Consider the following 23,756-nt stretch of genomic DNA (forward strand, 5'->3'; position numbering starts at 1 on the left):
CTCTCTCCCTTTCCCTTTCAAATCAACTTTAAAAAAAAAAAAACATTTTTTTTTTTTTAAATCCTCACTTGAGGACATGCTGAGGGAGGGGGGAGGGGGGAGGGGGAGGGGAGGGGTAGGGGGAGGGGGAGAGGATCCACTGTCTCCCATACACACACCAACTGGGAATCAAACCCACAACCTGGTCATGTGCCCTGACCAAGAATTGAACCAGCAACTTTTCGGTGCACAGGAGGATGCTCAACCAACTGAGCCACTCTAGTCAGGAGGAAAAAAAACCAACATATTTAAAGATGGTTTCTACAAAGTACCTGAACTCTGCAGTATCCCAGGCTTGACATCATAGATGACCACCAACCAAGTAAAACAATAGAAATTTATTCTCTCACAGCTCTGGAGCCCAGATGTCCAAAACACAGGTGTCAGCAGGGCCACACTCCCTTTGGAGGTTCTAGAAGAGGATATTTCCTTGTCTCTTCCAGCTTCTGGGGCTCTAGGCATCCTTGGTTTGTGGCTGCATCACCCCAGTTTCTGCCATAGTCATCATATAACCTTTTCCCTACGTATCTGTGTCCTCTCCTCTTTTCATAAGATCATCAGTCATTGTATTTAAGACCACCCTAAATCTAGGATAATCACGTTGAGATCATTACCCTAAATTATATCTGCAGAGATTTATTTTCCAAACAGAGCCAAAGTCACACATTCTGGGGGTCAGGACGTAAGCAAATCTTATTAGGGGTCAGGATGTGCAGCACACAACCAGAACACTGAGGCTGCTGGGGCTTCCTGAAGGCAGGGGACGGCTCCCCATCCTCTCAGCAGAGCAACTCATACAGTCCCGCATGCGTGCATGTGTGGAGGCTACAGATGGTACCAGACACTTGGAACAGCCGGCACAGAGGCAAAGGATGCCAAAGCCAGGATTGGGGCCAGGACTGGGGGCGGTCTCCATGATCAGCTCACCCAAGCCACCACTGCGCTTTCCTCCAGCCTGTGCAGAGCTACCCCTGACACAGGGTATGGCCAGAAGAACAACCCCCTACCTTCAGTACAGCCAGAGCTGCAGCCAGGCCAAGCCACGTGGACTGCTTTGCGTATAGGCTTTTTCTGGCCCTGGGGTTGCTCCCTGGGATGCTCAGAGCCTCCTGTGTCCTGAGCCTCTGGCAAGAGGGCAACATGCCCCACATGCAATCCACCTGCACACATTCTGGCTCTGATGCCTAAAATATCACCAAAATCCACTCACCCTGCTCAAGCTAGCCCCCTACTCCCCAACCTAGACACTGCAGTGGCCTCTCACTGTCTGCTGCCCTCCCCTCTCACCCCACTGCCAGTTCAGCTCACACCCATCTTTATAGAACAGAAAGTGCCCTCAAATGGTTAAACAGAGTTACCATATGACCCAGCAACTCCACTCCTTGGTGCACACCCAAGGGAAAGGAAGACCTGTATCCACATAGGCACTTAGACATGAATGTCCATGGCAGGACTGTTCACCATAGCCAAAAGGTGGAAATAACACACATGTCCATCGACTGACAAAGAATAAACAAGTCCAGGCAGTAAGGCTAGTGGTTGAGCATCAACCCATACACCAAAAGGTAGCCAGTTCGATTCCTGGTCAGGGCATATGCTCAGGTTGTGGGCACACAGGGGCAGCCAATCAGTGTTCTCTCTCATAGATGTTTCTAACTCTCTCTCCCTCTCCCTTTCTCTCTCTCTAAAATCAATAAAGAAGCCCTGGCCGGTTTGGCTCAGCGGTTGGAGCGTCAGCCTGCGGTACAGAGAGACCCGGGTTCGGTTCCCGCTAAGGGCACGTACCTCGGTTGCAGTTTGTCCCCGGCCCTGGTTGGTCGTGCGGGTGGCAGCCACTCGATGTGTCCCTTCACATCGATGTTTCTCTCTCTCTCTTCCTCTCTCTTCCTCCCGCTCTATCTGAACAAAAAATGGAAAAATGTCCTCGGGTGAGGATAAAAAAAAAAAAAAAAGAAAAATAAATAAATAAATAAAATCAATAAAGAAAAAAAATTTTTTTTTCAAGAATAAACAAAATGTGGTTCATTCACACAGTGGAATATTACTCAGCCATAAAAAGGACTGAAGTACTGCCCGGTCAGGGTAGCTTGGTGGTTGAGCATCGACCTATATACACCAAGAGGTCACTGGTTCTATTCACGGTCGGGGCACATGCCCAGGTAGCAGGCTTAATCCCCAGTTGGGGCCGTGCAGGAGCAGCTGATAGATGTTGATGCTTCTTTCTCATTGATGTTTGTCTCTCTCTCCCCCTCCCTTCCTCTCTCTCTACAAAAATAAATAAAAACAAAAAAACAATAAAAACATTTTTTAAAAAGGATTGAAGTACTGACACATATTACATGGATTAACATAAAAAACATCATGTCAACCAAAAAAAGCCAGACACAAAAGCCCATGTAGTGTATGATTCCACTGATATGAAATGTTCAGAACAGGCAAATCCATAGAGATAGAAAACAGACTGATGGCTGCCAAAGGCTTAGGGTAGTGAGGAGTGACTGTTAATGGGGATGTGGTTTCCTCTTGGGGTAATAGAAATGTTCTGGAACTGGACATAAGTAATGGTTACACAACATGGTAAATGTGCTAAAAACCATTGAATGGTACAGTTTAGGTTGTATGTATTAGGAATTAGAGCTCAATACACTATTATAAAAATACAGCACCTCAGACTTCTTACCATCACAATTACCCCTCCTTCAGGTGGAATCCAGGGTTCCCAAAGTCACTACAGCTTCACCTCTCTCACTCTCCACAAGCCAGCCTCCCTGTTCTCTGATCTGTCCTTAACTTTGCCAAGCCCTTCCCACCTTGGGATCCTGCATCTGCCTGCCCCACACATGGAGTGCTCTTGCCCAGCACAGGGGCCTCTGTCTTACTGTCCAGGTGTTAGCCTCCCCCTCAGCCAGTCAGTCCACACTGCCCTGCTTCTTCTATCTGAGAACCAGTGCTTCATTCATTTGCAGCGATTCTCTCCTGTTCCCCCTAAAACCACTGCTGTTCCCTAAAAGCACGCCCCTTGCATGTTCTGCATGCTACATTATGCACCCAACATGACCCCTGGGACAATTAAAAAAAGTCATTATGGCCCTGGCCGGTTTGGCTCAGCGGTTAGAGCGTCGGCCTACGGTCCTGAGAGAGCCGGGTTCGGTTCCCGCTAAGGGCATGTACCTCGGTTGCAGTTTGTCCCCGGCCCTGGTCGGTTGTGCGGGTGGCAGCCACTCGATGTGTTCCTTTCACATCGATGTTTCTCTCTCTCTCTCTGTTCCTCTCTCTTCCTCCCACTCTACCTGAACAAAAAATGGAAAAATGTCCTCAGGTGAGGATAAATAAAAAAAGAAAAAAAAAAGTCATTATGTGGAATGAACACACTACCCCAACTTTATAGATCAAGATTTAAAAAGTTGAAAAACCTGCTCAAAGTCACACAGCAGAACACCACAACCCTTCCTTGCATATCATACTACCCAAGTCTGAGGACGATAAAAGAACACTCATACACCCACCCCTCTGCCCTGCCAACATGAAAGTGATCTCCCCGACGTTACACCCTGTCCCCTTACTCAACCTGGCCCTCATGTCCATGCTCCCCAGGAAGGTGACAGCATCGATTTGCTCATCACACATTGAATGCCTATTGACTGACCTTTCACATGAAAAGGCACTGCAGGCATGTCCATCATCACTAAGGATCATGAGCGGACACACAGAAACGTAAGTGGCCCTGCTCACTCCAAGAGTGGGCAAACTGTCTTACAGAAGTCACAGGAGAGGAGCAGCTACCAACAGGGCCATGCCCATCTGTTAGCATGTGCAGGTGAAACCCTGGTGTCTACTGCAAAGGGGGGCAGTGAGGGAGGGCTGCAGCCACAGAGCAAGGGCAAGAGAGGAGTATACATTAACTGGGTTCACTCACCTGCACCAGGCACTGCAGACATGCCATTTGCCACAGGCAATGGCCAAACTGGCTGGTCCCAGGTGCAAGAAAAGCCATCTGCTTGCCCAGGTGGCACAGCCATAAAACTAGGGACAGCTCTGAACTCTTTCTGCCCAGGTGCAAAGGTTGCACCCCTGCCCACCCAGCATTCCCTCCAAACTGAAGGTTTCTGGGCCTCAGCACTGCTGACATCTGGGGCCAGACCACTTACTCTCTGTGGTAGGGCTATCTGTGAATTGAGGGGTGGTGAGCAGTATCCCTGTTCTCTACTCACCAGATGCCAGTAGCACACACCCCCAATCAAGACAACTAAAAATGTCTCCAGTCACTGTCATATGCCCCTTGGAGGGCAGAAATGCCCCCAGCAGGGAACATTCCTCTGTCTCTAAAATCCAGTGTAAGCTCACCTCTGCTCAGAGACCATGCCCACCCCATTTCCCAAATCCTGAAGTGAAGGAAGGCAACAGAGAGAGGGAGGAAGGAGATAGGAAATGGTTACCAGGCTGAGAGAAATGCTGTCTCTGTATCTTAAAAATCTTTTCTAAATCCATCAGCAGATGAATGGATAAACAAATGTGGTCCATCCACACAGTGAAATGTTATTCAGCCGTAAATGTTATTCAGACATTCTGATTCATGCTACAACATGGATGAACCTTGAAAACATCATGCTGAGTAAAAGAAGGCAGTCACAAAAGGCCATATAGTGTATGATCCCATTTACATAAAGTGTTCAGAATAGGTAAATCCACAGGGAGAGAAAGCAGAATGGTGGTTGCCAGGGGCTGGGGAAAGAGGGATTAGGGACTGACTACTCAGTAGTACCACGTTTCTTTTGAGGGAGACGTTTCAGAATTAGGCAGTGGTGATGGTTTCACAACTCTGTAAATACACTAAAAACCACTAACTTGTACACTTTAAACAAGTGAATTATATGGTACATGAACTATATCTCAATAAAGCTGTTAAACCTTTTCAACAATTCATTTCAAACTAACTCCAAGGCAGAAACAGGACCGCTAATCATGAAGACAGCCATTAACTTCATACAACCCACTCTTTCTCGTCATACTACATACTTTTGACACCTACTTGTGCTAGCACACACTTCACGCTAGAGACAAGATGATATGTACACTCCTGACCTCAGAAGCCCTGACTTATGGGGTCACTCCAGTTGCTCATTTTCATTTGTTCATTCATTCACCAACCATCTCTTCCTGTATGTCCTAAGCGAGAACGTGAACTGCTGGGGCAGGGACAGGCAGCACAGGACTGACAATGAGCATCCAACCAACATGTGACAAACAAATGCACGGAAATGAAGACATACCTTCTAGTCTATAAGGTCATGATCTTGCAGAGAAACAAGCAACTAATTTGAAAACAACATGACCTGAAAACTCCACCTGAGGAATCAAATTGAAGCTGAACTCTACCTGGGATGGTCAGATCAGTGGCCAAATCCAGAAACCAGCAATGTGGGTGTCAAACCCTCTCTGAAGCCCCAAGGTACAGGGTAGGGGTTACACTGCTCTGCAAGAACACAGCAAACGTTACCAACACATGTGCAAAGTGTGCTTGCCTTCTGAGCCATGAGGAATGACTTGCTAGACACACTTCATAAAGAACATAAGACCCTGCCCTGGCCGGTTTGGCTCAGCGGTACAGAGCGTCGGCCTGCGGTACAGAGAGACCCGGGTTCGGTTCCCGCTAAGGGCATGTACCTCGGTTGCAGTTTGTTCCCGGCCCTGGTTGGTCGTGCGGGTGGCAGCCACTCGATGTGTCCCTTCACATCGATGTTTCTCTCTCTCTCTCTCTCTCTTCCCCTCTCTCCCTCCCGCTCTATCTGAACAAGAAATGGAAAAGTGTCCTCGGGTGAGGATAAAAAAAAAAAAAAAAAAAAAGAACATAAGGCTGGAGGAGCTTTGTACTTTGCCATGATCATGTGGCCAGGGAGTAAAACTCAGGAGAAAAGCCAGGCCACCAACCCCAGCCCCAACCAAGCCCATGTTCTGGGCCTACAGTGGCTTCCCAGGTGAGGTTAGTAGGTAACCAGGCCTGCCTCTGCACACTGAACCCACTCAGCCACCTGAGGAAACCTGACCCTCCACCCTGTTCCTAAAGGCCAGGGGCCATCTTCAGGTAGCTATCTTTTGTCCCAGTGGGAGGAACATCACCTGGTCCCCAACATATAGACTGCACGGGGAAGGGGCAGTTGTCTCCACTCCAAGCTCTAGGACTGGGCCTTCCTGACCCCCCTCGGGTGCCCACAGGGGAGGGCATCTGACCTTGACCTCTGGTGTCCAAAGGGCTATTCCACCTCAGGTCTGCATGTGGGGGCACAGGTCCTTCCACTGACACCCATGAAATGAGGCACAGGCACCAATGATGTAGAGACACCTGTCCCTTCAAGTAGCAACAATGTGGGATCACTTGTCCCTCATTGATATGGGACCATCTATCCCCCATCCTCAGCTACCAGTGATGCTTTCAAGTAACACCCAGTTCATACACCTCAGTGTCATCCTGTCTCCTCTAGGAAACAATAACATGGGAGCACGTGTCCCCTTCAGATAACCTGTCATACCCTGGCTGGTTTGGCTCAGTAGTCAGAGTGTCAGACCAAAGACCAAAGAGTCATGGGTTCGGTTTTCTGTCAAGGGCACTACCTGGGTTGCAGGTTCATCCCGGCACAGATCAGGGTCGTGTGGGAGGCAACCAATTGATGTGTCTCTCACATTGATGTTTCTCTCTCTCTCTATCTCTCTCTCTCCCTCCCTCCCACTCTATCTAAAAATCAATGGAAAAAAATATCCTCTGGTGAGAATTTAAAAAAATAAGTAAATAAAACCACTGGGTTACAATGATATGGTGGCACCTGTTTCCTCCAGGTAGTAGTTATAGAGGTCCCTGCCCCTCCAGGTAACAATGATGTGAGAGGGCACCTGTCCTTCCCCCTCCGGGTAACAATGATGTGGGGGCACCTGTCACCTTCAGGTAGCAATGATGTTGGGGCACCTGTCTCCCTCAGATACCGATGATGTGGGGCACCAATCCCGCCCACGACGCCCAGGGAGTGGGGACACCTGTCCCCTCGGGCCAGGCCAAGCCCCGCCCCGCGCCCCGCCCCCGCCGCGCGCCCCCGCCCTGTGCACGCGCTGAACACGCGCCTTCTCCTCCCTCTCGGCCCTGAGGGGTCGGCGCGGCAGCCCCCTCACCCGGGCGGCCCGCGTCAGGCTCAGGTCCTTCATGACCTCCTCGAAGGCAGCTGTCTCCTCTGCCTGCTTCTGGTTGTGCAGCGCGATCTTCTCGCTGAATTTCCGCGGATTGTTCGAAGTCGCCATCTTCTCGCCGCCGCCGCCGCCGCCTCCTCCTCCGCCTCCTCCGCCTCCTCCTCCTCCACCTCCTTAGCCCCCGCCACTCGCCAGTGCCACAGCGCAGGCGCCGGCGTGGCCCGCCGGCGGCGGGCAATGCGCAGACGCGGCGGCGGTCGGGAGAGCGACGCAAGCGCACGGGAGAGGCGCACGGAGCGGGGGTGACGGCGCATGCGTTCGCGCCGCCAGAGCTGTTGCGTTGCGGCCCGAGGGGGAAGCGAGCAGAAATTTCGGCGCAGGCGCAGTGGGCCGCCTCCTGGCCCGCTGGACAGCGGCCGGTGGATCCTCCGAGAGGGAGACAGCCAGACCTAAACCCTTTCAATTTACGAGGATAGAACCAGCACCCGCCAAGGACAGGGAGAGCCCTGAGGCTGAGCCTGGGCTCGGGCCAGTTCAGCTTTGAGACCTGTCCAAGACGTTGTTCATTCCTGCATTCATTCACTCAACCAGTATTTATTGAGAGCTAATATGTCACGCAGACATGGTCCCTGCCTTCTTGAAGTGCACAGCGGGGGAGGGATCAGATGTAATCCACCAACAGATAACCCAAGAACTTTTCAAATGGAGATAAATGTGACAGAGTAAATAATTCAGTGATGGGAGGAGGGTTGAAAGGGCTGGGTGAAAAAGGTGAACGTAATTAAGTACAAATTTTCATTCATAAAAATAGGGGGATGTAAAGTACAGCATTGGGAATATAGTCAATAATATTGTAATATCTGTGGTGTTAGATGGGTACTAAACTTATCAGGATGAACACTTCATAAGGTATATAAATGTCTAATCACTGTGCCATACTCCTAAAATTAATATATGTCAACTGTAATTGGAAAATTTTAAAAAAATTTATTTTAAGAATTCAGTGATAGGCCCTGGCTGGTTTGGCTCAGCAGTTAGAGCATCAGCCTGCGGTCCAGAGAGACCCGGGTTCGGTACCTTGGTTGCAGTTTGTCCCCAACCCTGGTTGGTCTCGTGGGTGGCAACCACTCAATGTGTCCCTTTCAAGTTGATGTTTCTCTCTCTCTCCCTCCTACTCTATCTAAACAAAAAATGGAAAAATGTCCTCGGGTAAGGATAAAAAAAAAAAAATTCAGTGATGGGCTAGTAGGAGAGTGACATTAGGGAGGGAGGTTCCTACCACCACCATCAGGGACTAGGGTGGGGGGATGCATTTGAGCTGAGGCCTGACTCTTGTGAGCAGCCCCAGCCCAAAACCTGTGCATCTTTCTTCATACCTTTCTTTCCCTATCACCTCACATTGTACAAGTGCCTATTATCTGGATCCTTAAGCCCAAAGAACCAAAACTACAGAGCTTCAGTATCCTCTCTATGAATTTCCCAGTCCAGTCTTGCTCAAAGATACTGGTTTTGCCATGGGGTGCTAAAGGAAAGGTCCAGAAATCCCACCCAGACTCAGCAGTGAATAGGATAGTAGAGTCTCCCAGATGGTGGAGGGATGACCCAGGGAAGCAAGAGGGGTTTGACAGCCTAAGCAGAGGGACCCAAACTACCAATATCAAAGGTTTATACTAAGGATACCCTAGGGATTCTGGGACATGGGCAGAGAGAAACCAGGAGGGGCAGCCAGGGGGATGTGGGGCAGCTGTAACTGCACAAAAAATACACCTTTTTTTTTTTTTTTTTATCCTCACCCGAGGACATTTTTCCATTTTTTGTTCAGATAGAACGGGAGGGAGAGAGAGGAAGAGAGAGAGAGAGAAACATCGATGTGAAGGGACACATCGAGTGGCTGCCACCCGCACGACCAACCAGGGCTGGGACAAACTGCAACCAAGGTACGTGCCCTTAGCAGGAACCGAACCTGGGTCTCTCTGTACCGCAGGCCGACGCTCCAACCGCTGAGCCAAACTGGCCAGGGCAAAATACACCTTTTTTGGACTAGAGCTAGGGATGGCTGAGGGGGAACCCCAGTGGAGATCATAGAGGGACAACAACTTTTTCCAAATATGCTTTTAGTCCCATTTTTCAACTGTTTAATTAAATGTCCATATTAAATATATATATAGAGAGAGAGATTTATATATATATATGCATAGATAGATAGATAGATAGATAGATAGATAGATTTTAATTTGGAGTGTCCTAGGCACTGCCTCTGCTCAATTTTATTCTTCTTCATATGGTTTTGAGAACCTTCATGGACTTTAGCGTTTTTGCCTAACCAGCATCTGCCCCCCTTTTGGGTATCAACAACTAACTGCCCTATACTCATTCCAACTTTTTTTTTTTAATTTTTTTTCCTTTATTGATTTTAGAGAGAGAGGAAGTGTGAAGGAGAGAGAGAGAGAAACATTGATGAGAGAGAACATCAATTGGCCGCCTCCTGCATGCCCCCCACCGGGGATCGGCCCACAACCCGGGCATGTGTCCTGACCGGGAATCGAACTGGTGACCTCTTGGTTCATGGGTCCACGCTCAACCACTGAGCCACACCAGCCGGACTCATTCCAACTTTTAGTCCATGCAATGTGAATGAAGCTGGTCTCACCAACTCCCTCTCCCCACAAATACCTCTTCTCAAGTTGGAAGGCTTGGATAATCAGTCCAGCCCATTGTTGTGACCATCACGATTGGTTCAGGGAAGGCATGTGATCTAGTTTTTCCAGTAAAAGGCAATTCTGGAATTTTTGCTTGAACCATGGGAAAGAGAAGCACCTTCTTCGCTTGGGTGGCTGATTTGAAGAATAACACAAGCCTCAAATACCAATAGTCACTGCTTGAATAGAGATGAGCCAAGAGCGTGAACCCACACAGCGAAAACAGAGGCAAAAGTAGAGAGAAACACTGTCTGAGCTCCTGAACCCAGCCATGTCTTAAGATAGATAGCCCTGCTTTTTCAGTTATGTCAGCCAATAATTTATTCTCTTTTTTGCTGAAGTTGATTTGAAGTTTGTTTTGTATCCCTGGCACTAAGATTGTAGCTTCTGGGAGTCAGATGCAGGGCTGGGCATTCTACAAAAGTGCTTCTCATTCCTGCCACCACCTTGTGAGACTGGAGAGGAAATAGAGACAGAGCACACAGATTGCAACTGCCCCATAGCAAGTTAAGTGCCAGAGGCAGGACTAGAACTCAGGTCTGACAGCAGAGTTCAGCTTCTTTCTCTGCACTGGGCTTTGTAAGGTTTAAATGAGATTAACAGGAGTCAAGTGCCTGGCTCATAAGTGCTAAAAAAAAAAAAAAAATGCCGATTACCCTGATCACTTCCACATGTCTGCACTAAGATGGTTTCTGAGCACAGAAAGAGAAAAGATTTGGGGGTGGAGCAGGAGTTATCGGGTCACAAAAATGAACCATGCCTGTAGGGCAGAGGTAAGGTACCAGTGCTCACCCTACTTGCTCCCATTCACCCCTCACTCCAGAAGTAACAAACAAGATCCATCTTAAACCCTGGTGATGAGTCAGAGGAAGCTATGAGCCTACTCATTGCACAATGATTGGACCTTGACTCAAGCCTTCCTCCGGTTCCACTGACCCTTAGTACTGAGGAGGCCGAGGCCTCTAGTGACCCAGGAAGAAGCCAGCACTGATGTTTTCACTTTCTTAGTTCATCAAAGAAAGATGCAGCCACCCAGTGTGGCCCAGGTAGGGCTTTTCCGAGAAGCCCATAGTCTTTGTAAACTGGGGTGGATCTCATGGTCCCCATCATACTTGGGGAAAAAATCTATGCTCCTCCTAGTGGCCCACCAGGTTCTTGCCCTCATCTCTGGCCCCTCACTGCAGCTTCTTTGGCCTCCTTACTCTTCTACCTTCAGATCTTTGCACATACTGCTGCCATTTCCCGGACTGCTATCCTCAGATTCTCTCATGGCTGGCACCTTCTCATCTTTCAGGTCTCTCCTCTGAGAGACCTTCCCTGGGAGCCCTATCTGAAGTGTGCCTCTGTGTGTCCCATGACCAGGGAATATCCCACTCTCTAAAGGCAGCTTTTTCCAGGGTCCTGTCTGCTCCCCTGTAGACTGAGCTGAGATAAAAAACTGGAAGTATATTCACCTTCCCAAACACTACAGGGCTAGAGTTCTCTGTGTGATGCAGAAATGACACAGACACACCCAGTTCTCTAATCTGAAGGCTTGTTTTCTGTCCCTTGAAGGCTCTAAGTACTTTAGGCCTCATACTTGTCTGTTCATTCCGTTTTCCTGGGTCCCCAGAGCTAACACAAAACTAGGCTCAGAGGGGTAATTAGGAAGTGTTTGTTAAATGAATCATTTCTGCCTGGGAAACTCCTATTCATCCCTCCTCGAGAAAGACCATCCTAACCCCTAAGGAGAGCTGTGTTTCTCACTCTAAGCTCACCCAGCCCTGGGTCCTTCTCCAGCCAGTCCTGCCCCGAAGGGGCTGGGAGTGTCCAATTATTGAATAGCTTCACTTTAGTTACAGAGCACATCCAAGTATAAGCCACTTCCTGCTATTTCCAGAATTTAGTTTTCTCTCATCTGCTCCACAGATATGCGTGGCCCCACTTGTTCCTTGCCAGTTTCCCCAGCACCATCTCCCACCCTTCCCTTTCTAATGTCCTCCACTCCAGCCTTGCTGCATCCTGCCTCAGGGCTTTTGCTCAGCTGCCTCCCTGTCTAGAATGCCCTTTCCCCTGCATCCACACTGCGTGAAAATGGGAAAGTGACTTCACCTCTTAGAGCCTTGCTGTCCTCCCATATTAAATGTGAATAGTGGCACCTGGCTGATGTGGCTCAGTGGATTGAGCATCATCCCATGCCCTGAGAGATCCTGGTTTGATTTCCAGTCAGGGCACATACCCAGAAGGGGGCATGCAGGAAGCAGTCGATGGATGTTTCTTTCTCTATCCTCCTCTCTCTCTAAAAAAATCAATAAAAACATATTTTTAAAAAATGTAACTAGCCTTGGCCAGTTTTCTCAGTGGTTAGAGCGTCCGCCCATGAACCAATGGGTCGCCGGTTCAATTCCGGTCAAGGGCATATACCTCAGTTGCGGTTCGTCTCCAGCCCTGGTTGGGGTCGTGGGAGAGGCAACCAGTCGATGTGTCCTTCTCACGTTGACGTTTTTTTCTCTCTTTCCCTCTCTCTTCCTCCCTCCAACTCTATCTGAAGATAAATGGAGAAATATCCTCTGGTCCTCTGGTGAGTATTAAAAAAAAAATGTGACCAGTGGTGATCCTCATAGCAGGTTCTTGGGAGATTAAATAGATAATGAGGTTAAAGCACTTAGCTTAGTGCCTGCTTCCTTTCCATCACTCAATAATTGTTAGGGGAAGCAAACCCTACCTCAAGATGTGATTTCTCATGCCTTTCTGCACTGACTTATATGGAATCTTAGTCAATCTGGGGTACCCACGTTGCATGGAGGTGAATTTGGGCCATCAGAGTTAGGAGACAAAGAGGAAAGCCATTCAGAGCCTGTCTTTGATTTCCAAATCAGACCCTCATCAGACAGTTTTGAAAGGCAAGGCCAGAGCCAGGTTTGATTATGATGTGAAAGGAAGAACCAGGCAATAGAAGCTATAAATACCAGACACCATGCTCACTCCTTACAACTGAACAGGAAGAGGTTAGATGAGGACAAAGGTCCCTGGGCCCTGGGCTGAGTGTGGGGTGGAGGGTAAGACAGGGCAGGATTGCCAAGGAGAGTAGCAAGAGTCTGAAGTTGAGGTGGGCAGGGACCCAAGGGGATGGCTCTAGGGGATGGCACAACCAGGGCAGAGCAAGCAATCCAGTTCCTCCCCTGAAACCACCATGCAGAGAGGACATCCAGTGACAGCACAGTGCCAATACTTGGCTGAGCTACAGCTGAACTCTCCCGAGCAGAACCCCTCCCCGTTGTCCAAAAACCCTGGACACTTAACAGTCCCAACCTATGACAAAAGAGAATTCCCGACCTTCAGGGGGCACTAGCTTTTCTTTTGGTGGTCCAGAGGGCTTTTCTTTCTGGTGACCCAGCATCTAAATGCCCATTCAAGTCTTGGGAGTCGTCACCATGGAAAGTCAGCCCCCCACTGACAACAGAAGCCCCAGAGCCAATAGTGTAATAGATCAAACTGTGAGCCTAAGTTCCCCATCTGTTTCTGTGTCCCATCCTTTGCCACACCACTGTACATCCTTTCTTTGTAAGAAGGAATATATTTCCCTGCCCTGATTTTGGGCTTGGCCATGTCATTAGATTTGGCCAATACATATGAGCAGATGCATCAGCATACAAGTTCTGAATCTGAATCTTAGGAGGCCTCATGTGACCCCACTTGTCCTCTGGCACCATTTTGGGAGGATAATTTTATGTTGGCTGGCTGCTGGTCTGAGGATGAAAACAGGTAGGGCTAAACACCCCCTTACCCCACCACTCCACAGCATTGTACCAGGAAGCAGAGCTGCCCAGCTGAGGGCAGTATAGAACAGGCGTCCCAGCTGAGTCACAGATACATGAAAACCACCCATTTATTTTTGCATGCCATTGATACTTGGGTTGTTTGTTACATGGTGGCAGCAGCTGACTAGAATACTCACATACTCACTTTCCCAGGGATCCAGGCAGCTAGGTTGGCACAGGACATGGGCTAGGCCAATAGGATGTTTCCACTCAGGAGGCAAGTGATGCAAAAAAAACAGCATCACGGGAGAAATATCATTTCCAGGGGCAACTATGGCTGAGAGCCAAGGGCAGATGACATTGACAGGTGAGACATCTGGATTCTGTAGTGGTGGCACAAGTGTCAGTCCCCTGACCTGATTTCAGCTGATCACCCCAGCTGCCTTGCCACCTTGATTCTTACTGTTTTCTGAGCCTGGTTTTCCAGACTTCCTGCCACTTCTGTGAGTAACCCAACAGCCCTCCAAAGCACATCTTTGTTACTGAAATCAGCCAGGTCAGTTTCTGTTATTTGCAAATAAAACCCCTGACTTAACATAAGACTGGGAAACCCTAGCATCTGTTACCTTTATAGTTTTGTGTTTGGGTTGCAAATAACAATAACTGATCTCTAGTATCTCAAGACACTAAGTATCTTAAGCAGTACAGACATTGTGATTCTCAGAAAAAGGAGTCTGGAGATCAAAGGTTCCAGGGTGGGACTGGTGGCCTCCTGATTTCAGGGTTCCAGGAAGCGGCATCTCTGTGCCTCTCTTAACTAGCTCCTCATGGCCACAAGAGGGCTACAGAAACTCCTGGCAGTGTCCTCATAGGAAGCATTGAGGGATAGAAGGGGGCAAAAGACCTCTCCCATGATCAGAAACCCCCACCCCAGATCTTCCTTTAAAGCTTGTTGGCCAGACCTGGGAAATTTTCCCAGACTGAAAACAACCCCTGCAAAAGGCGTTACCAAGAAAAGCTGAGCCAAATTCTAAATTAACCCCCATCAAAGGCTGGGCACACTGCTGCCAAAACAGGGCTCTGTGGGTGAGGAAGGAGAAATGGCTGCCGGGATGGCAACAGCAGAGTCAGCCACAAGAATTAAGTTAGGGTCTTTTCTGTTTTTAAATATATTTTTATTGGTTTTAGAGAGAAAGGGGGGTTGGGAGAAACATCAATCAGTTGCCTCCGACCAGGGATCGAACCCAAAACCTGGGCATGTGCTCTGACCAGAAATTGAACCAGCGACCTTTCAGTGCACAGGATGATGCTCAACCAACTGAGCCACACCGGCCAGGGCTAAGCTGGAGTCTTGTTGTAGGGGGGGGCACAGCTTCATGGACCACCTGCCCTTGGGGTCCGCAGATGGCGCCCACAGACACTACAGTGGATGAGGCTCTGCTCCCACTTCCCCACCCAGAACCTCTCATTTGTGCAACAAACATTCCCGGCTGTGCCTCCTGGGACACACGGCCAGGTGCCCCTAATAAAACTTGTGCTTGGAGACTCCGCCATGAGAAGTGAAATCTCCGGGGCCCGTGAGAACAGAGGAGCTGGAGCTGCATTCCAGGACACAAAGCCAGGGGCAGATTTCCAAACTGGCCAGGTCTGGGGCAGATTCCCACCTCACACGACTCCCCGGAGGCCCTTTTGGCCCTTGCTTGCTGAAAGGCCCCAGAAGTCACACTTGGCCTCCCTCTCACGGGCCTGCATCCCGCTGTCCCCGGAGACAGCGTTTTCCCACAGCCCCGGCCCAGGTGCAGAGGGAGGCTCCGGGAGCCGAGTCCAGGGCTGAGGTGGGGAAGCAGGCCATCTGGAAGGAGATGGGCTTTCCCCAAGTTCGGTCCCCATGCATAGTGGATGCTGCCTTGGGTGAAAGGTGAAGAAAAGTGATAAGGTGACAGGCTGCACACTCTTTCAGGGTGCCAGACAGAAAGGGCCAAGATGGCCCAAGGGCATGTGCACAAACTATTTGTTCAACTGTGTATGCGCAAGCATGTGTGTACAGGTATGCCTGTGAGCATGTGTGTGCAAGCCTCTGTTGTATGTGTACACATGTTCTGCCTTTCTCCAAAGGACACAAACGTTCACAAAGTTTCAAGCCAGTTTCTGCTAAATTAAAAACAGCTTTTTCGTGTTTAAAGTTTACAATACAAAAAATAATTTTCCTTTCTTCCGGGGGGGTTAGTGGAGAAGGGGTAGGGGGCCCCCGAGAACATTCCACGAACCAGCCCAGACGGTTACGCACAATCGACCGGTTAGATACGGCAGCGCCCCCTCCACCCTGTGCCGGCACCCTTGCCAGCTCATTGGGGACAAGATGTTCTGAGGTGTGAGCTGATCTAGGGGAACTTTCAGCTGGCAAAGGCTTCTCACTGCCCCCCTGAAGGGGCCGTGCCTCTAGCAGAAAAGGGTTTTCTTGGGGGAGCTCAGGTTAGGGAGGTGAGAAGAGGCTGAAATGTTCTGGTAAGTCCCCAAGGACCACTGCTTTCCTTTCAATGCCCCTGGAAGCGTGGGCTCCTTCCTGGTTCCCAACCAACTTGCTATTTCAGCACTGCCTCCCCACTCAGCCTCACCTTGGGGGCCCCATGTCTGCTGGACTGGAGCACCAGGCTTGGGGTATGTTTTGAGGATGACCTGGAGGCTTCCCCTCTCAGAAGGCTGTACATGAACAGCAGGCATTCTCTACTAAAGTACAGCCCCATTCACAGTGAGGCTGCCACAAAATCAAGGACTGGGGACAACTCGTGGAGCTCTTGGGGCCCTATGGAAGCTTAATGATTTCATGCTTTCTTTGGGCCTGCCCTTTCTCTCTTCTGCGTTGCAGCCTCTGGGGACGGCGGCTCCACAGTCACCTGATCTTGCACCCCAGGACTGAACAGATGGAGACAGAACCTGTGAGCGCTGAGGGCTGGCTCTTAGCAGGGGGCCAGACCACCAGGCATATAGAACAGCCTGAAGAGTCGTTAGAGGCCACCAGGTTTGCCCTCTGTCTTCCCAGCACCCAGTGGAAGTCCGGGCCCCACCTCCTGTTGCCCTCACATCCCTAAGCTAAAGAGTGCCCCACCTCCAACTCCTCTGCAAAGATGGGAAAGGGTGAAGTGGGAGGGGGTCCCCAAATGCAGAGGACAGGACGAATCTGTGACTTATCAGGCTCCATAAGCTTGGTGCTAGGCTTGCTCCATCTTTTCACCATAACATTTTTATTAAATACAAGGAAAATATTAGGAGATGACGTCTGATAAGGTATGAGGTTAATTCTTCACACAGCGAGTGGGTCACAGAAACATGACATCAATCCTCTGTTAGCAACAGAAGAGACCCTTTAAGTTGCCCCAAGGGTACAAATCCCATTTATAAGACGTGCTGGCCTCTTTTTTAAAAGCAAAATGGAACAATAACAACAACAAAAAAGATTTAGAGACCAAAACAAATGTGGCTGGAGATGCTGTGAAGCCCTTGGAGAGAGAGGATCCTGCTTGCCTGACTTCCCAATTGGTAACCTTGGGCCAGGTGGCGCTTCAACCTGAACACAGGACAAGGAGGGAATGCAGAGCTGGAGAGTGGATAAAATAAAAATCCCTGAACAGCCCTGGCCAGTTTGCTCAATGGTTAGTGTTGGCCCATGGACCAGTCTCAGGTTTGATTCCCGTCAAGGACACATACCTCAGTTGCGGTTCAGTCCCTGGCCCCAGTCGGGGGTCATTTGGGAGGCAACTGATCGATGTCTCTCTCTCACATCAGTGTTCCTCTCCCCACACCCCACTCTATCTGAATATAAATGGAAAAATATCCTCCAGTGAGAATTTAAAAATAATAAAAAGAAAATCCTTGAACAGACACACTGGGATTCTAAAGCAGCAGCATCCTTCATCTGTGGGTCAGGGACATAATCAGCCCAGTTCTCCTTAGGGCCCCCCATGTGGCCCAGTGCCCAGTAGAAGGCCAGACACACATAAGGACCGTCTCTGGGAGCTGCCTGTGGTTTTTCCTCCGGAAAGAGGATGAGCAAACACCCTGAGGTACTTGAACCAAGGACAGGAACAGGGACTAATGCTGAACCCTTCTCTGCAGTCCCCTTCCCATTCAGCAGTTTGGGCTTACTGGGGAGACAGAACTGTTCTCTGGTTGTCACTCCAAGCTGGGTGCTTCAGAGCCTCTCCGGCTCCAGAGATGTGGGGTGCAATTACTTAAAAATACACATGCAGCCCTGGCCGGTTTGGCTCAGCGGTTAGAGCGTCGGCCTGCGGTCCTGAGAGACCCGGGTTCAGTTCCCACTAAGGGCATGTACCTTGGTTGCAGTTTGTCCCCAGCCCTGGTTGGTTGTGCGGGTGGCAGCCACTTGATGTGTTCCTTTCACATTGATGTTTCTCTCTCTCTCTCTCTCTCTGTTCCTCTCTCTCCCTCCCACTCTACCTGAACAAAAAAATGGAAAAATGTCCTCAGGTGAGGATAAAAAAAAATACATATGCAGCCCTGGCCGGTTTTTCTCAGTGGTTAGAGCGTCAGCCTGCGGTCCACAGAGACCTGGGTTCAGTTCCTGCTAAGGGCATGTACCTTGGCTGCAGTTTGTCCCTGGCCCTGGTTGGGTCGTGTGGGTGGCGGCCACTCGGTGTGTCCCTTTCACGTTGATGTTTCTCTCTCTCTCTTCCTCTCTCTCCCTCCCGCTCTATCTGAATAAAAAATGGAAAAAATGTCCTTGGGTGAGGATAAAAAAAAAAATCTATTAAAAAAAAAAAAATACACGTGCAGCCCAGCTGGTGTGGTTCCGTGGTTAAGCATCGATCCGTGCACCAAGAGGTAGCTACTAGTTTTATTCCCAGTCAGGGCACATGCCTGGGTTGTGGGCCTGATCCCCAGTGGGAGGCATGCAGGAGGCAGCCAATTGATGTTTCTCTCTCATCGATGTTTCTCTCTCTCCCCCTCTCTTCTTCTCTCTCTAAAAATCAATAAAAACATATTTAAAAATAAAAAATAAAATAAAAACACACACATGCACAAGAAACTCAGGAAGGGGAGAGTGACATACCATGAATTTGAAATGACATTAATGAGCCCACATCTGAACATCTGAGACTGCCAGGCTGAGGGATGGGGAAAAAGTGGGGCACAACACCCCAAAAAGACCCCCAATTCTGGCTCATGAGTGAGGACTCTGTGCAGACAAAAAAAACCACCCAGGCTCCAATTTTCTGCCACAACACATGGACCTCCTCACTGGTAGGCTCCCCGGGCAGGCACAGAGCCAAGATCTGCTTTGAGAAGGAAAGACTCTAGGAAGGAGGCTTATCAATACAGTGGGCCTATACAGTCAGCCCAGGGAGAGGGGGCCTGAGATTCTCCATGGGACATGTGCTCACCAAGCCCCTGGCAGGAACAACATGCGGCCAGGTCATGGGTGTGTTTGTAGGGGGTGTCCTGGGAGCTACCTCCTGCTCCTGGCCCGGGGCAGCAGGACTGGGGCACAAGCAATGCCTGCAAAGGACTCAGGGAAGTGCAGGTCACGTTCCCACTCATCTGTCTCAGTGTTGTATACCTGCACAATGCCTGTCACATTGTTGAGGCGCCAGTTATAGCCCCCAACGACATAGATCTTCCTGTCCAGCAGGCAGCAGCCAGCTTCTGACTGGCCGGCCCTCATGGGGCTCACGCTGGTCCACTGGTCCGTCTCGGGCACATAGTACTCCACAGCCAGCACGTCAAAGCAGCGGTCCATATGGTCCATGCGGCCACCCAGGGCGTAGATGCGGCTGCCAGCACCCACCATGGCGTGTAACACACGGGGTTCACTCATGGGTGCCTTGAATTCCCACTGGTCAGCCGTGGGGTCATAGCAGTGCAGTGCCTTCTTGTCCTCCACTGAGATGCCGTAGCCACCTGAGATGTAGAGGCGACCCCCAGCTGAAGCACCTGCGTGGCCCCAGGTGCGGCGCTTCAATGAGCAGGCATAGCCCCACTCGTTGCGCCGCGGGCAGTATCTTTCAACTGAGGCCAGGCTGCCGGCCCGGTTTCGCCCACCTGTGGCATAGACCATGCCACACAGCACGTTCAACTGGAACTGAATGCGGCTCTCCTGCATGGCCTGCAGGCGCAGCCATCGATTCAGGTGAGGGTCGTAGCGGTAGCAGGCATCCACCGCACCCTCACCACTGCGGTACTGCAGGTGCTGGCCCCCAGCCACATACACAAAGTTGTCCAGCACGGCCACACATGTGTGGCTGCAGCCCACCTCCATCTCTGTGAGCTCACGGAAGTGGCAGGCTCCTGGCTCAGGCAGCTGGTATACTTTACTACTGACAGCGTGGTCACTGTCGGTATAGGGTGTGCCACCAAAGGCCACCAGCGAGGGCACGTTGGAGCGCACAACTGTGCGCGGAGACTGCATCTCATGCTGCCGGAAAGGCAGCACCTGGTAGTTGAAGGCCTCTAGCAGGTACTGGCGGCACAACACGTCTTCTACCATGAGGTCCAGAGTCTGCACACTGTCCACCAGATCAGACGAGTGCATGAGTGGGAAACGGATATGGCAGAGCACATGGCTGGCGCGAGGCCTTCGGGCAGGGTCATGCTGCAGCCAGCGGACAGCGGCATGGAACAGGTCAATCTCAGCACAGCTCTGTAGACGGTTGCTCTGCAGGAAGAAAACAAGGCGCTCCAGCGGCAACTGCAGGAAGTCTTCTTCTGCAGCAATCTGCAAGAAATGCCGGAAGGTGAAGGCATCCACTGACTCTTTGAGGGAGGCCAGGCTGAAAGTTGTGGCCATGTGGCCAATGTGCAGGCAGGTCTCCACACTCATGGCAGCCTTGAGGAACTCCTCACACAGCTCCACCACCGGTAGCATCTGCAGGAACACAGCCGCACCCAGCACATCCTGCACACAGTCTAGGTCCAGCGTCACTTCAGCACTATAGGCAAAGTCAATGATGTGCTGCAGGCCACGTGCTGACAAGCCCTTCAGCTCAATGATGTCCTGGCTTGCCTCCCTCATGCCTCCTGTGAACATGGCCCTGGGGGTCAAAAACACAGCATGTGGGTTCAGGGTACTGGGGGGCATTGTGGCCACTAGAATGGCCTGGCCTTGAGACACTGCAAGCAAGGGTTAGCCCACCAGGGGACAGCAGGCCAGGTGTGCATTAAAGACATACAAAAAATAAAAGAGTCCTGGCCGGTTTGGCTCAGCGGTTAGAGTGTCAGCCTGTGGACCAAAGTGAGTAACCCCAGGTCTGTCGGCTGTGCTGCCATGCTCTGGGACACACGATCTGGGTCATAGTCCCCCACAGCCTTCGGGAGGGCCCCTGCCAGGAAGAGGGGCAAGAATCCCAGTGCTTGCTAAGAGTTCATGGGAGGTTCTAAAAGATGGTGCATGGGAGGCTCCTCTCACAGGGTTAGCTGACCTTTCTGTGACTGCCATCACCATATATCGTGACAGATGACCGAGGGGAGGGAATTTCCCTTGATCATTTGCCTAACAATTGCTCGTCACCCAGTCACACCCCTAGTGTGAACCAGGCTCAGGCCCCAGAGCAGGAACATTTGAGCTTGGTGCTGCCTTGGGGCCATCAAGTAACAACTGCCCAGCACACCACAAGGCAGTGCCTTAGCCCTTCCAGGAGCAGCACTCTGCCAGCCCCAGGGCCCTACCCCTTCTTGTCCCCACGAGTCCCATCCGCCTGTCGAAGGCAGAAGCAGTCATCAAGACAGGAGGGAGCTTTGCCTTTTAAGGCCTTGCCAGCTACAGTGCCAGCGCAAAGGAGCCTTTAAAGGGCATTTCTGGCTGGGGCGGCCCGCCCGTCCCCAAATCCAGAATAAAAATAGAAGCAGCGCCCCAGATGGTTTGGTTTCTCCAGTTCCCCAGAAGGGCCTCATTGAGACCATAGGGCGGGCAGCTAGGGGCACACCGGGCAGGGCACCTAGCCTCAGACTCTGTGAGATGGTGGCAGGGGCGCTTCGGCCACCATTGGCAAAGCAGGGCCAGAGAACCACCCCAGGATGGCACTTTTAGGAAAGAGCCTTCACAGTAGACTGACCCATATACTCAGCAAGGCCTCACCTGTCATGTGGGAACTGGAACAGAGCCTGAAAAACTTGGGTGCCACCGCCTGGGAGTCCCTCCTGTTCCTTGGCCTAAGTACAAGTATCACGAGGGCAGGGACATGTGCCAGCACACACAGGTGTCCAATAAAGACAGAGTAGAAACCTGGCCAAGCCCTGCCACCCCTCAGGGCAGAAACTGCTAATTGGGTACCCATGGGCCACTTCTGTTTTCCAGGTATGTTCTCCTTGCCTGTGTAATGTACCCAAAAAGTCTGACTAAGTTGCAAACCTGGGAAAAGGGGCAGGTTTTACTGTATGTTGGGCCAACACCAGCCACCCTCCCTCATAGCCATCCCTCTCTGGCTAGCACTGAACATGCCCCTCTCAGAAGAGTCTGTCCTCTCCAGCCCATCCCCCAGGCCCTTGCTCACCTGAAGTAGTCGCTGCAGGCAGCCAGTACCACCTTGTGTGCATGAAAAGTCTCTCTGTTGACTGTGAGCACAACGTCCAGGAGCTGGCCCTGTGATCGAAGTGTAGCCAGGCCCTGCAGGAGGCTGGTGCTATGGCAGGGAGCTGAGAAGGTGCACTTAAGAGCTCCGTTCTTATCAGCCATACTGTGGGAGAACAGGGTGGGGTGCCAGGCTCAGAGGCCTCAGGGTCTCAGCCTGGGGACCCTAGACAGCTTGCCCAGGCTCTGAAACTGCCCCAGGCATAGGCGAAATCACTAGAACCAGCCCCACAGAAGAAGAAAACAAGACCTGGGTCCTGATCATGTCTGCCACCTGCCCATTGAGCTTTGGTAGTAGATGCCATTTGTTGCCTGTGATATGGCCAGGGTTTCACACAGGACCTGAGGAGACCACATGTCCCCCCCTTTTTTTTAATTGATGTGAGATTCACATCACATAAAGTTCACCATTTAATGTGTACACTTCAGTGACATTTAGTACATTCACAATATTGTGCAACCACCACTTCTATCTAGTTTCAGAACATTTCCATCATCCCAGAAAGAAATCTTGTCCCAATTAGCAATCACTCCCCACCCCCTTCCTTCCCCCTCTCCCAGCCCCTGGCAACCACTAATCCACTTTCTTTCTCTATGGATTTGCCTGATCTGGACATTTCATATAAATGGAATCAGAACAAGTAACCTTTTGTGTCTTTTGTGTCTGACTTCACTCACTCAGTATCATGTTTTCAAGGTTCATCTACATTGTAGAGTACATAAGTGCATCACTCCTTTTTTTTTTTTTTTTTTTTTTTTTTTTTATCCTCACCCGAGGATATTTTTCCATTTTTGTACAGATAGAGTGGGAGGAGGGAGAGAGAGGAAGGGAGAGAGAGAGAAACATCGACATGAAAGGACACATCGAGTGGCTGCCACCCGCACAACCAACCAGGGCCGGGGACAAACTGCAACCGAAGTACGTGCCCTTAGCGGGAACCGAACCCGGGTCTCTCCGGACCGCAGGCCGACGCTCTAACCGCTGAGCCAAAGCGGCCAGGGCGCATCACTCCTTTTTACGGCTGAGTAATATTCCATTGTGTGAATAAATGCATAATTTCTGTATCCCTTCAAATATCCATGGACATTTGGGTTGCTTCCAACCTTCTCCTTTTAAAAACTCTATTCCAGTCCAGCTGGCATGGCTCAGTGGTTGAACATTGACTCATGCACCAAGAGGTTGCCAGTTCAATTACCAGTCAGGGCACATGCCCATGTTGTGGGCCCAATCCCCAGTGAGGGGCATGCAGGAGGCAGCCAATCGATGTTCTCTCTAATCGATGTTTCTATCTCTCTCTCCCTCTCCCTTCCTCTCTCTCTCTCTAAAATCAATAAAGAAGCCCTGGCTAGTTTTGCTCAGCTGTTAGACCATCAGCTTACGGTCCAGAGAGACCCGAGTTTGGTTCCTGCTAAGGGCACGTACCTTGATTACAGTTTGTCCCCAACCGCGTGAGGTGGCCACTCAGTGTGTCCCTTTCATGTTGATGTTTCTCTCTCTCCCTCCCACTCTATTTGAACAAAAAA

The 23,756-nt window shown here is 50.5% G+C and overlaps 2 protein-coding genes across 4 annotated transcripts in view; both read right to left on the minus strand.

Moving 5' to 3' along the window:
- The window catches only part of CRTC1 (CREB regulated transcription coactivator 1), a 69,542-nt gene extending 62,219 nt beyond the window's left edge, over window positions 1–7,323 (minus strand). For both annotated transcript variants that reach the window (XM_036239819.1, XM_036239818.1), the window contains exon 1: window positions 7,198–7,323. In XM_036239819.1, coding sequence (XP_036095712.1) covers window positions 7,198–7,323 — 126 coding nt within the window. The remainder of the gene's footprint in view (window positions 1–7,197) is intronic.
- An 11,361-nt stretch (window positions 7,324–18,684) lies between these two features.
- KLHL26 (kelch like family member 26) lies at window positions 18,685–22,359 on the minus strand. 2 transcript variants are annotated; one of them, XM_036240384.1, is made up of 3 exons: window positions 22,156–22,284; window positions 21,741–21,814; window positions 18,685–20,697 (listed from the first exon to the last, which is right to left on the minus strand). In XM_036240384.1, exon 3 carries the CDS (start codon window positions 20,691–20,693, stop codon window positions 19,116–19,118), a length of 1,578 nt encoding a protein of 525 aa, XP_036096277.1. In that variant the 5' UTR covers window positions 20,694–20,697; window positions 21,741–21,814; window positions 22,156–22,284; the 3' UTR covers window positions 18,685–19,115. The 2 variants fall into 2 exon arrangements, with proteins under 2 accessions (XP_036096277.1, XP_036096276.1); XM_036240383.1 differs by lacking the exon at window positions 21,741–21,814 and having other exon boundaries at window positions 22,156–22,359.
- Between the last annotated feature and the right edge of the window lie 1,397 nt (window positions 22,360–23,756).

The sequence above is a fragment of the Molossus molossus genome, unplaced genomic scaffold (genome assembly GCF_014108415.1).
Source record: "Molossus molossus isolate mMolMol1 unplaced genomic scaffold, mMolMol1.p scaffold_m16_p_4, whole genome shotgun sequence".
Classification (NCBI taxonomy): Eukaryota; Metazoa; Chordata; class Mammalia; order Chiroptera; family Molossidae; genus Molossus; species Molossus molossus.

Coding starts and splice junctions, on each gene's coding strand:
- KLHL26 (XM_036240383.1), bottom strand. CDS start 22,337: ATGGCTGATAAGAACGGAGCTCTTAAGTGCACCTTCTCAGCTCCCTGC. Junction 20,698..22,155: donor GCCTGCAGCGACTACTTCAG/GTGAGCAAGGGC, acceptor TTTGACCCCCAG/GGCCATGTTCACAGGAGGCA.